The 16792-nt window shown below is 43.3% G+C and overlaps 1 protein-coding gene across 2 annotated transcripts in view; it reads right to left on the reverse strand.

Moving 5' to 3' along the window:
* fermt2 (FERM domain containing kindlin 2) overlaps window positions 1–16792 on the reverse strand; it is a 49053-nt gene that overhangs the window by 12122 nt on the left and 20139 nt on the right. The window contains exons 4-8 of one of the 2 annotated variants that reach the window (XM_080415000.1): window positions 11431–11559; window positions 7794–7826; window positions 4306–4531; window positions 4091–4193; window positions 3026–3133 (exon numbers count right to left, since the gene is read on the reverse strand). In XM_080415000.1, the coding sequence (XP_080271126.1) occupies window positions 3026–3133; window positions 4091–4193; window positions 4306–4531; window positions 7794–7826; window positions 11431–11559 (599 nt within the window). The remainder of the gene's footprint in view (window positions 1–3025; window positions 3134–4090; window positions 4194–4305; window positions 4532–7793; window positions 7827–11430; window positions 11560–16792) is intronic. The other variant, XM_080415001.1, reaches the window with a different exon arrangement.

Consider the following 16792-nt stretch of genomic DNA (forward strand, 5'->3'; position numbering starts at 1 on the left):
AAACAGTGGATCGGGCAATCTAAAGGATTTTAACGGGGCCTATGGCGACCTGAAAAAAACAAAAAACAACAATAAAACCTTGGCACTGGTGAGTACATTATGAGATTAGCCCTTGGCGGTGGATGTGTTAACCAGCCTTATATGAATGCTACTAGTAATAAAATCACTAGTCCTGGTCATTAAACAAGTGACTGCCAGCTTGTCAAATGCCTTATTCGACAGTTTTGCTGATTTCTATAGGGCTTCCTGCTATGCATGTCTCTGGTGGGCAACCACTAAAGCTTTTTATATAAAGTGAATAGCTCTGTGATAATCACCTCATAAATACTTGAGGGCTCATTTAGGAGTTATGCTTGCAAATGGTGCCAGTATGCACCATGTAAAACCAGACAAAACCAGAAGTTTTGAGTTTTGTGATCTGTGAGAAAGTGGCTTTTCTATGAAGGTTGAGGGAGGGGATTTAGGCAATGATTTAGAAGGGGAAACGAGTAGGAGGGTCTGGACACTGCATTCTCAGCGCATCTTTCAACTGTAACCAACTGTAAATTTGTCTTTACTGGGAACACATGTGAGACTGTGGCGATACTGTGGGATTTAGGAATTTAACTTTTTTCTTTCTAACAATGGAAATAGCAAGTCAACTGGTCATGATCCTCCCATTACAGGAGATCTCACCATGGTTTCCTCCTAGCGTGAGTCACCGACACTAAATACAACTTGTTGACAAATGGTATTTATAATGTCAACCCCACACCATCCCCCTCCAATATATGAATGAACAGATGTCGAGAGAGAGAGAGTGAGAGAGCGACATAAGCTATAGCAAGGTAAGGTTACAGAATGAGGAACAAAGGGTTCTCCATGACAATAATGTCTCTGCCTCTCACATCTACGTATATTTTATACATGCCTTGTCTGTCTGTCTGTCTGTCACCAGGCGTGCATGTGTGTCTGTGTGTCTGTGTGTCTGTGTGTGTGTGTGTGTGTGTGTGTGTGTGTGTGTACAAAGTATTCTCACTGTCTCTATAGCTTTCTTTTATGGGCAGGACAGACTAAATGGCTGATTAACAAACTTTAATTAATTACTGAGCCACGCTGACACAGGTGATACCTTGCCGTCAAGTCACCCGGCTACAACACACTGACAATCAATTGTCTTTACTTGGAGCCAACGATCCATTCTCCAAAGCCAGCTTTCTCAGTGAGGCTCAGCCCTGCACACACTCCTTCAGACCCATGCCGGTGAAACCTTAGCTGTCGCAAACATCGGCCCCATACTACCCAACTGAAACATAATAAGAGAGCTAGCACAGTGTTACTGCTAACAGACAGGTAACGACAGACTAGCTGCTAATCTAAACACACCAAGCGGATTAGCATTTTTAGCTAGCGCCTCAAGAGGGGGAAATAGGAAACCAGCTACTGTACTGTAGGTGTAATTATAACCATCCTCTGATGAAAAACACCTAACACCTCTGAGTGTACGTGGGCTTGTTGAAGAATTTTAGCAGGTCTCAGGCTAGTAGGGGTGGGTGGTCTGAGCTGAGGGTCTCGATCCAATGGCTCAAGATGCTCTATAATTACCACAGGGGTGAGGACAGGGTGGCGTCCTCAGGTCTTGGCACCCAAGCTTTACGACGGTCGGAAATAGCACCCCCAGACTGAGGGTGCAACTTGAGGGGGCAAAAGGGGCTCATTCACTACTAACTCACTTCCCCTTTTCCCTCAACTCTGTGCTCACCATGCATCTTCTATCATTACATTACACTGTTCATATAAAAACAGTCATGTGCTTGATGTCTCCCAACAAGCTTTTGAACATGGCTGAAGTTACTGGAGAGCAGTCATGTTAGTGGGCCTGATGTCTGTCTATAGAAATATTTCATAAGGCGACAGCTTTATTTTTATAGTTTGCTGTACACAGTTAAGTTAGAAGCTCCTTAATTGCCCAAATGCCTCGAGACTGGATCTCATTTTAGAGAAGTGTTGGGAACTCTGCAACAAAAACAATTCAATAAATTATATATACTAGTCCATACCCGTGGGGGGATATGCGCACATGATCTGGCAACCCGGGAGGCAGTTCGTACCATAGCTTGCGGGGCCATCACACAGCTGGGCAGACGTAACCATGGCGACATTCTTGTACACAAAAACGCTAATAAACAGCTGAGATTTGGTGAAATCGAAAAACAGGCTTCGCTGTTCCGTGCACATGGTAATGGTCAATGGCTGTGTACAAATTCAGATCAATTGCTCCAGCCACTGAGGAGAACCGGGCAGAACAAATTTTGGCCTCACCACCACTACAGAGCTTTGTAGAATTATAGTAGGATCGTAGGATACATATATGTTACAGTACGATTGGAAAACCAGTCGGATTGAAAAAAGGTGCGCTTTCTTTTGGCGCGTGACGGACACCATTTTATTGTATTATTTTATTTTTCTCTTCTTCTTCTCGTCTCGAAACCGGGGACCGGGGGGCTGGGGGCGAAGCTGCTAAGCTGATATATATAAAATAATCACACTTATATGGCCATTCAGTGGATCAGTCAGTTAAGGAATATATGTTCAGATAAATAAAATTATACTATACTCCATTTAATTGAGTGGGGCTAAGTGAATTACTGTTCTGCAAATTAACTATAATGAATAATTCATTAGGGACATTTTGTTCAAAAGCCTTGTGATACTGTAGCAGCCCACAGGGAGGATGGGCGATAATACCCTGATTAGCTCTCTCTCTCTGCAACAATGTCACAATAGCCAACTTTTAGTATGCATACCACAGCAGAACAGACTCAGCTCTGGGCTGAACGCCCATCCAATTCATTAGCTTGTGGTTGAAAAGGCAATTTGCCTGATGAGAAGGGAACTGCAGGTCCTCAGACACTGACAATGCAATGCTGAACCCATTCATGCCCCCACACACACACACACACACACACACACACACACGTCTATTTACCTGCAAGGCGGCGAACATCATAATTTCCTCCTCACACACACACACACGTTTATTTACCTGCAAGGCGGCGAACATCATCATTTCCTCCTCGGTGCACTCGATTTCCTCCAGCAGGATGGCCCATTTGGACTGTTCATACAACTGGTTCACCCTGATAGCATCATACTGTACACACACACACACACACACACACACACAGTCAACTTGTATGTACAGGAGGACACACAACCTATGTATAGGTGAAATACTTTGCACATAAAATTCTTTGGGCTGGTTTTATCCCTCTTGGGAGTATCTGATGGGTGGGGCTTACAGCATCACAACAAGTCTTTAGTTCCAAGTACCTGAACAGAAAATTATTTTGTGTTGACTTTCAAATACTTTTGATGATAGGATAAACTTTCTGGCGCATTGTCTTATGCAGCAAATCCTAACACACTGACACCCAGGTCCTTACACACCGGGAGTGTGACGAATAAATGATCCGAAATTGTGGCGGCCAATATTTCACATCTATTAACTGGCAACGCTTCATTCATAACAGGTTGATGTTATTATCTGCAGTGAAAATTGTGTTTAAAAAAAATACATGTTCATCGCCATGTAATATTTGCGTGGATGTACTCATGACACAAACGGCACTTTAAATTAATCACATGAAATAAACCTTTGTGTAAGGACAGACCGGCACTTCATCCTAACACTGCAAATTTGCCAGCTTCTGGAGCTGTCCTGGTAAGGTTTGCCAAGGAACTTCAGTGAGCTTTACATTATGCAGTTATTTAGCTTTCCTCAGGTTAAAGAAAAAATGAAAACAATAGAGAATCATGTGGTCTGCTGTGTCAACAACAGAGAATCATGTGTTTTGTTGTGTCATCAGTGTGTATCCTCTAAAAAGATTTTAAGCTTATTGTATGCGTTGTTACATAGTGTACAGTGGAGAGGGAAGAGGTTGTAATGTAGCTATGTGGGAGCACAACACAAATCATGAGTCCATGATCACATTGTTGAACCCATGATGTTGTGTGTATGTGGTACGTTCTTCAGCCCTGTGAACCACACCAGGACTAGTGTACACCCATGTAACTATCCAGCTATTGAGTAAGGGTCTGTGGGTCTTACCTTGGGGTTGAGGTCAAAGAAGCTGTGATATTTAAACCGCAGCAGCAGCACCTCGTTTTCCTTCACATCCTGCTCCATCAGAGACCTGGACGAGTCCAACCACCTGCAAAGACACAATGCACAACATTCACCATTTTAAAACACAGTATGAAGGCTCAGTTGTGTTGCAATCCACAAATGGATGTTTTCATGAATTCCACTGAAGCTTGGCTCACCCCTGGTTGATTTTGGCCTTGTCCAGGAGGGACTGATGCTTGTAAAGTTTGGCCAAGATGTCGGGCGAGGAGATTGGCTGGCTGACGGCGAGAATGCTGGGGTTGCCCTCCGAGAGTGGGCTGTCCCCAAACCAGGCAGTGGTGGGTGACAATGGGCTTCCATCTCTGGAGTCATAGGTCGGTGTCATGGTCTTACTGTACAGACCTGGGCTGGAGTAGATGCTCCCTGGAAGACACACGGTCATTGGTTAGTCACGTGATGTGGTGGACTGAATTTTTTTTTGCCACTAATCACACAGCAGTCAATTCAGCATATTCACACACTTTGCTATATCTAGATGTTTGTCATGAAATATCCAAACTATCTTGCAAAGGAATGCACATTCTTAAACTCAACCAATACAAACACGCGTGCCTGCTAGGAGTGCAACAGAAAATAATTGAATATTGTGTTTCTTTTATAGTAGCAGATATACAAGCTTGTGACGCTTGTAGAACAGCCATTTAAGCAAATCAAATAATTTGCCTTAATTTGTTGATCTATACAAAATATACTTGATTATTTGAAAAAGTAATAATCGATAGTTGCAGCTTTAGTGCCTGCAAAGAATACAATGGGTGAACATTTTCACAACAGCACACACAGTTGCAACCTCGTCACACAGTGTGACTACCAGCCAGCACTTTGCAGATGAGTGGCATCAACTAGGTCCCTTCTGCTGATGGCAAGATTGCTGCATGTCAGGCATGCAGATGATGCACAATATGATCACACTCGTCTCGCCCACTTGCTCACAATGAAAAATCTGCAATAGTGCAATGCACTGCACACAGCAAATTACAGCACAACCAGCCGCAGGGAGGAGGGAGGGAAGGAGATGAGGCGAGGACGCAAGGATTTTAATGTTGACCAAAAACAATGGCACAGAACAAAAGTATTAATTAAATATAAAATATAAAAATATAAAACGTCATTCAACCACATGAATCCTAGCATCCCTATTCTGGGCGTGTCATAATAGGCAAACATTCACCAAAATTAGGCAGATATTCGATGAAAATGCAAAAACAAAAAACATATCTACAAGCTCACTAACGCGTTGTGAGCTTGTAGATTGGCTATTTTCAGGGAAGAGAGTTGGTGTAGAGGGAAAAAAGGAAGTATGTACCCCTTGGCGACACCGGTCTACTAAGTACTGCATATAGGGTTTAAGTGGTTAAAGTGTCTAAAATTATATGTGCTGGAGTGGACTGTTGCGTCATGTTGTCGGAAATATAAATGAACTCTGGATTTGGACTTCTCATAGATAAATAAATACAAGATCAAACGGAAGCTGTCACACTTCCTCTTGGCTGGCTCTATGGAGTACTTCTGGCCCAGATGAATGGCCACACACTGACCAATACCCCCACTCCCCGTGTATGTCTGTGTATTGGGTGAAGAAGCAACAGTGGCCAAACCACATTTTACTAAAAACAGGAAGTGAGCTCACTCTCTCTGTGTGTGTGTGTGTGTGTGCGTGTGCGTGTGTGTGTGGAGGTCATGAGAACAGGGTCCAAGCCATGGCGACCCATCCCTAGAGGGAAGGTTTTTGGGGAGGCTGTTTAAGGGTTCTTTCAAGGCTTCTCTCTAATGCCGAGTTCATCAGGTCATGGAGAGTACTCCCATGTCCCCTATGGTCTCTGGAGGAATCCCAAGTATCCAGAGAGAAAAAGTATAGACGGAGACAACAGGCAACGAGGCTGTCCCACGTTTACTCTCACTCCCCATCCGTTTGACCGAGTCCAACACAGGGTGAAAGGCATGGAGAATGTTAACATGCCTCGACTCCCTAATTCTCTCACACCGGGGGAGTGGTAGAGGGTTTACATGGAAAAAGCTGGACCACCCTGGGCTGTGAGGCCTTGATGTAAACTCTGGGGGGGGGGATTCAACGAATGAAAGTGTCTCTTTGAGTGCGAGCTTGTGTGTGTGTTTCTCTTTCATTTGAGGAGTGTCTCTCAAGATACAATTTATGACCAATATACCCACTATCTTGCAGATTTCTCTCCTATTAAAAGGGCAACATCGTCAATATTTAAAGTGAATCTCATTGTTCTATTGAGGAGGATGTGAAAATCTTTTTTTTACAGTTTAGGCATTATCTTAAAGGGATATTTCACTTTCAAAAAACTTTTGGTCATTTTATCGTCTACTCAGGTTTTTGTCAGTCCCCCAGACCATTTTTAAGTTGCTTGATTCAGTATTTAGATATTTCATTTACATTTTATCAGACACACCCCCTTCCTATACAAACCCATTATAACTTCAAACTCCATTTTTAACATGTTAGATTCATCAAAAACACCCGTCCTTGGTTCTGGTGACTCACCCTGCCCTCCTAATACGCGAGGGGGCCGTGTTCTTTCGATTTTTTTTTTTTAAAATGAAAAAAATTAAATACAATAAAAACAAAATTAAATACAATCATTAAAAAAAAGTAATCGAAAAAACACGGCCCCCTCATGTATTAGGAGGGCAGGGTTGAGTCACCAGAACCAAGGACAGGTGTTTTTGATGAATCCAACATGTTAAAAATTTAGTTTGAAGTTATAATGAGTTTGTATAGGAAGGGGGCGTGTCTGATAAAATGAATATCAAATATCTAAATAGTGAATAAATCAACTTAAAAACTGTCTGGGGGGCTCACAAAAGCCTGAATAGATGATAAAATGACCCAAAGTTTTTTTGAAAGTGAAATATCCCTTTAATCCAGAGCGATTTACAGTAAACAAGGACACAAGATTGTTTACACTTCCAAATGAGTTCTGCGTGCAGGACAATTGCCACCAGTCTATGCAAAACAATGTATTTTGATGGGTTTTACAGGTGACTTTTTTGCAGGTGATTTTTTTCAGTGCCTTTTTGAGAGCTAGCTCTCAGTCTCAACACACAGAAAGAAAATGTCAGATTTTCATACAGTCCTATATGTCCTCCTCACAACAGAACAACATGACTCATTATCGGTGAAATTGTCTTTACCATTATTACTAGTACACTGTAATAAGAATGGTACTGTAAAAAAGCAAATTATCAAAAAAACAAATACAATGTTTTTTGCTCAATGCCCCTGCTGTTAATTTCCTTAGGAAACATGTATGGCTCCCGTGTGCTTCAAAGTGGCCAGGTGTCCAGCAAAACAACAAACATCAGCAGTGAGCAGTCTTGTTCAGGAAGTTATAATGGGCGTTTGTGAGCTTTGAGTTGAATTCTGATGGGAGGCAACGCTTTTGTCATGTGACCACCAAAATCAGCTGACTTCCTCTGTCGGAGCAGTCAGGTGACTCGGCAGCTGGTTCCTAAGGTTATGGCTTGTCAGGTGACCCTGAGCACTCCAGCTGTAGGGTTGAGGGTTGGAGGAGGAGGAGGAGGGGGGAGGGGGGAGGCAAAGGAAGGAGGAAGAGGAAGCAGTGCAGAAAACATTAAAGGACAGAAGAGGACAGCTTACCTTTGACAGGTCCGATGTATATTATCTCAGAGGCTAAGATGAAAGGAGAGAGAAAGAAAGACAGGGAAGGAGTAAAGAAAAGCAATGGAAGAAGGACGAAGGACGAGGGGAAAAGAAGAGAAGACAAGAGAGGGGAGAAGAGACGAAGAAAATCCAAAATACAGGAAAATAGAAGAACGAGGAGATCAGTGCCATGTTTCCATGGCCAGCACCAACTGCCAGCCTCGGATGACTCAGTTTGCCCAATCGTGGCTCCATCCTTTCCATGCACCCATTCAAACCCAACGTGGCTGATTACAAACCCAGGCAGGGCAGGGTGTTGGTCAATGTGACCTACCCCTGCATATATACACCACAGCACAGATGTGCACTGCTGGATATCCAAGGGATGTTATTCTCCATACTGACAGACAGGGCTAATTATTTATAAAAGATGCAGTAGAAGTTGACAGGCCAAGTGGGACGGGGTGGTCTGACAACATAGTCTTGTTGAATTCATAGGAACAGCTGATTAGTAACATGGCATTTAAGCTCGAAACGAACGATACTGTAAAGATGTAGGTAGCGTTGCACACAGAACTGGAGTTTCTAAATTGACCCACCTAAAGACGGAGGTTGTGGTTGTGGTTTTGGAACTAAAAGATGGCACGGTCTGTTTTAAAGAGAAGTCTAAGAAAAGCGCGTATGCCCACATGGTCGTACTTTTGCTAAGCAGTGCAACGTTTCCGTCAAAGACGGAAGAGATGTTCAGGCTTACGTCTGAAAGAACGTCTTTGATTAGATTACTTTACCTACACACCTGTCACTAAGAATCTTATTCAGGTGTGCAAAAGACATCCGTTTCCATATGACAAAAAATAAGATAAGAATATAAGATCTACAAGTAGTTGGGAGAAGAAAAAGGGAGATTTAGCAGTGGACAAACATGACGAGGAGGACTGCAATATGGTCCACCTCTGGGTCTCTGTGTGCCTCTGTGGGGTGGAGTGGAGAGGTACAGTACAAACAGCAGCAGTTGGCTGCAGGGGTGAGATTAGTGGTTCTGGTTGATCAGGCAGTGTGCTGATTGCGTCGCTGCCTCTCTGTACAGCCTGGCCCTTGTGATTCATATCAGGAGACCCGGGGTAAGAGGCCAGGCCCTTCCCCACAGGGGGACGGAATAACTCTCTGCAACTTGGCCATGAAATACACAGCCTACTATGGTAGCATGTGATTCACAGGGAGGGGGCGGTAGGATATGTGCCTGCATGCATGTATATGTGTGTGTGTGTGTGTGTGTGTGTGTGTGTGTGTGTGTGTGTGTGTGTGTGTGTGTGTGTGTGTTGAGTCAGAGAAAAGGAGATAGGGAGAGGACGAGAGGGAGAGGACGAGAGAGATAGGGAGAGTACAACATCGGTACAGGAAAACAGATTCTGCACATTCCTCTTGATGCTCTGTTCCTTTTCACCACCGTAACGTGACCACAATCACCCACTGAGAAGAAACCAGTGTATTTTTTCAAGCGGTGCACTGGGGGTGGCAGGACATCTAGACCTAGGGGAAGTGCATGCAGAGAGACAGTAATGAAACCCACCCTTGAGATGGAGGAGAGACAAAACACAGGGTGTGAATGTCGCGTGCTAGCTCCTGAAATAAACATGGACTTTAACTCCTTCCTGCTCTGTGTGCTCTTGGCTCAGTGCAATATTGTTTTTAGCGATACATTAGGGCTGTCCTATATAGAGTGCCGTCACATATCTAGTTTTCTGTTCATTTGGGAGTGCACAAAAACAAATCTACAAGCTTAGAATGTAAATCATCTCTGACATTTCTATTGACAGTAAACGTGTTTGTCTTTTCTTTTTAATCTTGTATTGACTGGAAGAGTCCACAGTAAAATCCACAGGGTTCATTTATCCATTTGTAACTCTGAGAGGGTCCAGAATGGACCATTGTGGGTCCATAATGGTTCCATTTGTTCACTCTCACTGTGCGGCTCTAAACAGAGATCCGATAAAACTCATACCCTGTCTGCGGGGAAAGGGTAGAGAACTTGTGCACAGGACGGAGAAGGGCAGGGCAGGGGAGGGGCGGACAGGACAGACGCTCTCTACCAAACCAGACAATGAGCCCCATTCACATTGCCTTATAGAGTTAGCGAGTTACTGAGTGAGCGACTGGGTGAGTGTCCCCTAATGCTAACTCTAATGAGACCGCAACATGGCCTGTCCTGTTCTGCTGCTCTCAACTCACATGGCTGTAACCCAGTGGTTCTCAAAGTGGGGTCCGGGGACCCCCAGGGGTCCTTGGGGAGGGCACCAGGTGGTCCCCAGCAAAATTAGTTAATATAGCGTCACAATCATTTTAACCACTTTAACCATATTTTATACTTTGGCTATTCAAAAATAGCAGATATACAAGCTCATAGCACGGCACCGAGTGCCGCGCTATGAGCTTGTAGTAGATCTGCTATTCTTTTAAATATCCCTGGCACAAAACATTTTCCGCAGCCAAATACATATAATTTTGGGCGTTCTTGGCATGAAAAGGTTTGAGAACCACGACTGTAACCGTCTCATCACTGGTGCAGGGACGGAGGCCGGGAGGAGTTTGAGTATAGCTGTAGTTGTGTGTAGCCTGGTTTGGGTTTAAAATGGCAGCGTGACCAACTATGTGTGGAATCTCAGCCATTCTTTCGTCCACCCTGCCAAGGAGCGCAGACAGCCAGGTCTGCAGCTCCCACGGCGGCGGCCTCAAAACTCACACATTCTTATTTGGTCACTAGTAGAAAACTAGGGTGCAGCAACCTGCAGCTTTACGAACCACAAGGGGCAATTAGAAAAAAAGAGCAGAGGAAAGATGCTCTGTAAAGAACCAGAGGAACCTGCTAGTCAACCTGTTGCAGACGTTAAAAGGACATTATTACACCTCTCAAATCAAGTGTAGAACATTAATCCATACAGTGCAAAGCACAACATGAAATGTGATAACACAAAGTGGTAATATTCACTGTAAAATCCTCAGTTAAAGGGAGTGTAAGTGATATTATTTGGTTTTAAAAAAGTGTTAAATGGCTCATTATAGCAATTAGTGCTATAGTGTTCAGTAACAGGGGTCTCCCCGTTTCTCCAGCTCTTTAGTAAACAGAAGATGTTCCTGTCGAAAGACACATTTTATCCAATCAGGAGAGAGAACTCATAAAGGATAAAGGATAAACAAGTGCAATTGGAAGTGATGAAACAAAAATATGAACAAAACACTACAACATTTAAGCTGATAGATCTTTGTGGAGTTCTCTCTCCTAATTGGATGTATCAACCTAAAATGTACTGTCTGTTTACTAAAGAGCTGGAGAAATAAGGAGACCCTTCTTACAAACACACTATATAGTAATGATTACTATCGGAATATAGAGCTTTAACCTTTTTTAAACACACCACTTACACCCCCTTTAATTTGACTCTGAATGGGTTATAAATGGTTAAATCAATACAGAGGACTTCACGGAGTTGGGTTAGCCAAACCAAACCATATCGTGCTACTGTATATGGAGTTTTCGCTTTGGACAAATACTATTCCCAGTGGTAGGAGGGGAAGGGATTCAAGCTGTGACGACTATCTCAATCACCAGAAGGAGCTCCGGGGCCTCTGACATTACCTGATCCAGGGGTTAGTAGAGGACCCTCCATCTCCAGAGCCTGCTCCTCAGCCTCCTCCAGCTTTTTCTTCTTCTTCTTGGGATCACGAGGCTTACGCAGTAGTGACAGCTCCTCTGGGTGGCGAATATCTGGAGGGTGGGGCGGTCGGGTGAAGAAAGACATAGGCAGAGAGAGGCAGAGTCCGTCAAAGTTTTGATTTGTCACATAAACAGTACCTTGCGTAGCAACAGTGTTAAGCCACCCAGACCCCAAGAGGAGCAGATGTGTCACTATGTCACCAAAGTCATCATTTAGGATTCTTTCAACTACTGGCTTCAAATAAACCACAGCATCAAGGACCACACACACACACACACACACACACACACACACACACACACACACACACACACACACACACACACACACACACACACACACACACACACACACACACACACACACACACACACACACACACACACACACACACACACACACACACACACACACACACACACACACACACACACACACACACACACACACACACACACACACACACACACACACACGTGTGTGGAATCTCTAACTGCAGTGAATAAGGAGGTCAAGAAGGGAGAGAAAGGCAAGGACAGTGAAGGGATAGAGGAGAGGGAGAGGGGGAGAGAGAGAAGGGTAACAATCATGAACAGCTGTGCACACGAAGGGTGGAACATTTCAAATCCATTTTCTCAGGACCCCAACAAATGTAATACTAGCTGTAAAAACAAACAAATGGTAAATGGTCTTCATTTCTATAGCACCTTTATCAAAAATGCTTCATAATGTGCACTACATGCACAGACACATTCACACACAGAGTGGAAGAAAACAATGCAAGACCAACCTGCTCATCAGGAGCACTTAACCCATTAAAGACCGGGAACGCATCTGTGTCATTTTAAGATTTCTGTGTGTGTGGTCATACTATGAGCTCATATTATCTGCTATTTTTGAAGAGCCAAAGAAATCTTAAAATTACACAGATGCGTTCCCGGATTGAATGGGTTAAGAGGTTCAGACATGAAGCACCGGGGATCAGACCAGAAACCGGGTACCAGATTGCTGCTATCTCCTGAACAACATGATTTCTCTCTCGCTCTCTCACATTGTTTGATACTACACACCGTTTGATAGCTATCATTATATAATGACTCTAGTGGCACTAACACAAACACTGCCCATGTCAAAACATAACCAAATCCATTGTATGACAGACTAGGTGAGATGCAACAACTAAAGTAAACAGTCATATCTGCTACACTGCGTGCGTGCGTGCGTGTGCGTGTAAATGGAATTAAGCTTTGCTATGAGCTGTGTAATATCACCATCATATTCAGTCCGATACACACACCAGGTTTCATATAATGACTAAAGCAGAAAAGGCTCACTGTCTGGATTTTATTTTCTCTTCACTTTTCATCCCTCACTCCTCCCTCCGAGGCTAGGAAGCCAAGGAGGCAAGGAAGTCGAGAGGAGTCAAGGAGCCATCCCTCAGCAGCAGTAATGATGCGTTAGGACGGGGTTTGGGGCGGCTGAGAGGCAGTGGGTGAGGCTGCCAGAATGTGTCGGAACAGACAGATGAGCATAGTCGAAAAGCACAGCTGGGCCTTCAGCTGGATTCACTCTTTTGGAATTCCATTCTACCAATCAGGGAGGTGGCTGATATTTGAGAAAGTTTATTTCACTGCACTCGCTTTTGCTATCTACAGAGAAGAGGCCATTAGAATCTGATCATGTGAGGTCAATTTCCAACACATATGGAAAGGTGTTTTAAGACTCAGAGATAGTGAGATTGAGAGAAATGGCAAGAAAGAGAGACATTTAGCAAGACGGAGAGAGAACGAGAAAAAGCAGACGAGTCTGAATCCTAAGGAGGAGAGACAGGACTTCTTGGCTTGGCGAGAATTGCTTGTTTAGTTTGTGTAACTAAAGCAAAAGCATTCCAGAGGTTTTAAGGACTACCAGATGGGCGCTCACGCTCTCCCTCCTCCCTCTTTCCCACTCTCCCTCTCTCTCTACGCTGTAGCACAAGTGCTGTGCCCTTATACAGCCATGCAAGTGTAGGCGTTCAGCCTAGCTTTAGCCCCACGTTGGGCTGTGTGAGGATGGGGCACAGCCAAGTGTGTTGGGCTGTGTGCGTGAGCGTGTGCACACGTTTGTTTTCCGCCAAGGCATTGCAGAGGCATGTGGCATTTTACTACAATGTCAAACAACCATGTCACTTTCATGACTCATTCCTGCGATCTCATAAGTCAACACCACCTACACAGTGAAGACCTGAGTGATATATAACCCTGAGTGTAAAACTTAACCTGGAATTTTTCATTTTTACAGTGTGCTGGAATCTATAGGGCATACATCAACGACTGCATCTAGTGAGCATGGCTTGGCTGATTACAGGATTAGGGTATGGGGGGTAGGGATGAAATAATGTAGAATACTTTTACCCTACTTTTGGGTATGATACCAATGCCCATAATTGGTAAGTAAATTAACAGCCTCTGATAGATCTGACAATAATGACTCATGGTATTGTAGCTTTCCAGTATCATTCATTATCAAATAACCATCTCTCAAACAAAAAGATATATATAAACAAGTATTCTGAGGTATTCTGAGATATTGTTCTGTGCTAGTCAAAGGCCAAATGTACAATAAATGTGATACACAAAACTGTCAAATTCTCAATACTTGAATTTGAATGCCAAACTTATGAGTGCATTATTGGTAGAATAAATAGACCAAATCGGTAATGGGTCGATATTGGTGAATAACGTCATGGGGCCCCTGCATAGTAAAATCCTCAGGTAATTTCAAAAATGAATTATTAGAAGAGTTAAACCTGATGCAGGCCAGATAAAACCCTGTTCTGCAAGTATGTATAAATAAACAAAAACAAAAATAAAGAATGTCAACACTAGTCAAGAGTAGGTACGTTCGTGGAGATATTAATCACATGTAAAATATGGCAATAACCCAGCTCACACACTCACTAAAACCTGTGCCGAGGGGCAGAAGTTGAAGTGGAAATGATTTACATTAGCACACACATCACACCTACACAATTAGCTACTTGCAGAACATCTTCTATCTTCTATCTTCCAGAATTGTGGCAGTGGCCAGGCTTCCAGCCAAGGGAGAGGGGATTGACTCAGTGCCAGCAATGGTTGCTTGGTCTAACTTTGTGGAACACATGATTCACTGGAGTGAGTATGACCCGACCACAGAGGAATCACAAACACCGTCATATTCTAATTTTATAACACCGTGGTTTACCATGTACAAAGACAGAGACCCTACATGGTGAGAAAAGTTAAGAAGAGGTGGTTTTATCGCCTCTCTCCATCAGATCACTTCATCAGCAGAGGTTGATTTTAAGCTGCTTGTACGGCTGTGAGTGTAATTGATCGGCCAATATCCTGGAGCGCTAAATCAAGGGCTTGTTCTGAGGTGGATTGATTAACTATAAAAAGGACCGACAAGTAACTCTTCATCTACAACATGCTTGTGTTCATGGGGAAATTGATGACAATAATGTAAATACTTAGCCCAAATAATACACTATTATTAGTATTGAAGGTAGATGTCAGTATGAAGAACCAACATGATGACTTGGCAAAGAATGCAATGCGGTACCATTCTACTTCTCAGCCTAGCGAGTTTCTCTCTTCCCCATTCCAACATTGTGATGAAATCCAATTTAAAAGAAAAAATAATGATCTTTAATTTAGGAGTTGGAAGCTGAGGCCAAAACCACACTTCTGTGTTATGAAAACAGTGGCCAGGACACTTGGGCCAGTCAAGCAGGCAGGCAGGGCGATGGTCCATAAATCAAGTGGACCACTGTGACGCAACGCCTATTACTGTAGCTTACAGAGATTTTTCTTTTTCTTTTACTGCAGTCCCCTGTCGCTGCTAATCCCCACTGTTGGGTCTGGGGAGGGTGTAGACCACCACTTGCCTCCTCTAATAGACGTGGAGTTCTTCTTTTCACCTGACAGCCAGGAGTTTCACCGGGAGAGCCTAACACATGGAGATTCATGCCATCAAATATGATCAGCTATTTTCGGCAAAGAGATTTGGTGTAGAGGGACAAATGGGGGGTGGGGGGGGGAGGGAAGTACATACCATTGGGGACGTGTATCAATGAAGTACTGTGTATATAGGGTTAAGTGGATAATTCGGAGAGTAAAACATTTACCCTTTGGCCTTGATCTTGGTTTATTTTTAACATTTACCCCATTTTACTATGTAGCCTTCTCAGCCATCTTCCTTTCAACAACAACTTAAGCCCTATTTTATACTTTGGCTATTCAAAACTAGCCGATCTGCAAGCTCACAACATGTCGTGAGCTTGTAGATCTGCAAATGTCATGCCCAAAATAGGGACACCCAAAATAGGGATGCCAGGGTGAAAGTGTTTAAACAAGTCTTCTGTGCTTCTCTTCATCCTTCCTCATTATCCCTGCCCTTGTTTTCTGTCTTAAACTATTAGTCTCTCCTCTTTCGCCTCCAGGTAACGGTCTTCTGCAAACTAATGGCAAATGGCACATGGCACCAGTGCCATGGTTCTGTTCCCCAACAGTCTCCTGGAAACCAGGGCAGGTCAGGACACAGGCAGAACATGGTGCATAACAGACAGGACACTGTGGTTAAGTGGAAGCAGTGTGACTGCCATTATCCATAAATGATGTTCATTTTTACTGCATTTTGCAGTGGAACGTGGTTAAAGTTAAGCAGCACTTTGTACCACCTCACGCTCCCAGGTCCAGAGTGTCATGCGTTTGTCATTGGTGAAGACTGCATTTCCTGCGTGTGGATGTGTATCTGTGAGGTTACACGCACATTAAATTGTGTTGGTGAATGAAGTGTGCAATTTGTTTAGACAGGTCAAGGTTGTCATGGCCAAATGTGAATCATTGGCAGACAAATAAATCTTTCAAAATGCCGTTTTTTGTCGATTTTCACCATTACATGCCTTGCCTTTTATGCAACCTGATAGTTTAATGTGACCATTCTATTTCAACCATGATAACAGAAAAAATCTTTAAAAACTTTTAAGATAAAAAAAAAAAAAAGCATATATGCTTGAGTTCTAGAAATCTTTAAAAGAAATAAGAAAACAAAAAGCTTAAACCTAATAAATGTGAGATATCAATAAAGTCTTCACTCCTCTATCTGTGCAAGTGACAAGAACAATAGGAAAAACAGTGCATGATCTGAAGGTTGCCAATGAAAATCACAGTTCAAAGTCAGAGTGTAACTGAGTGATTTTAGCCAGTATATCTTCTTTGGAGTGGACCCATGGGCCATTCCCAGCTGGCCCAGATGGACCGT

Source organism: Gymnoscopelus braueri, assembly GCF_963280865.1.
Source record: "Gymnoscopelus braueri genome assembly, chromosome: 19".
Lineage (NCBI taxonomy): Eukaryota > Metazoa > Chordata > Actinopteri > Myctophiformes > Myctophidae > Gymnoscopelus > Gymnoscopelus braueri.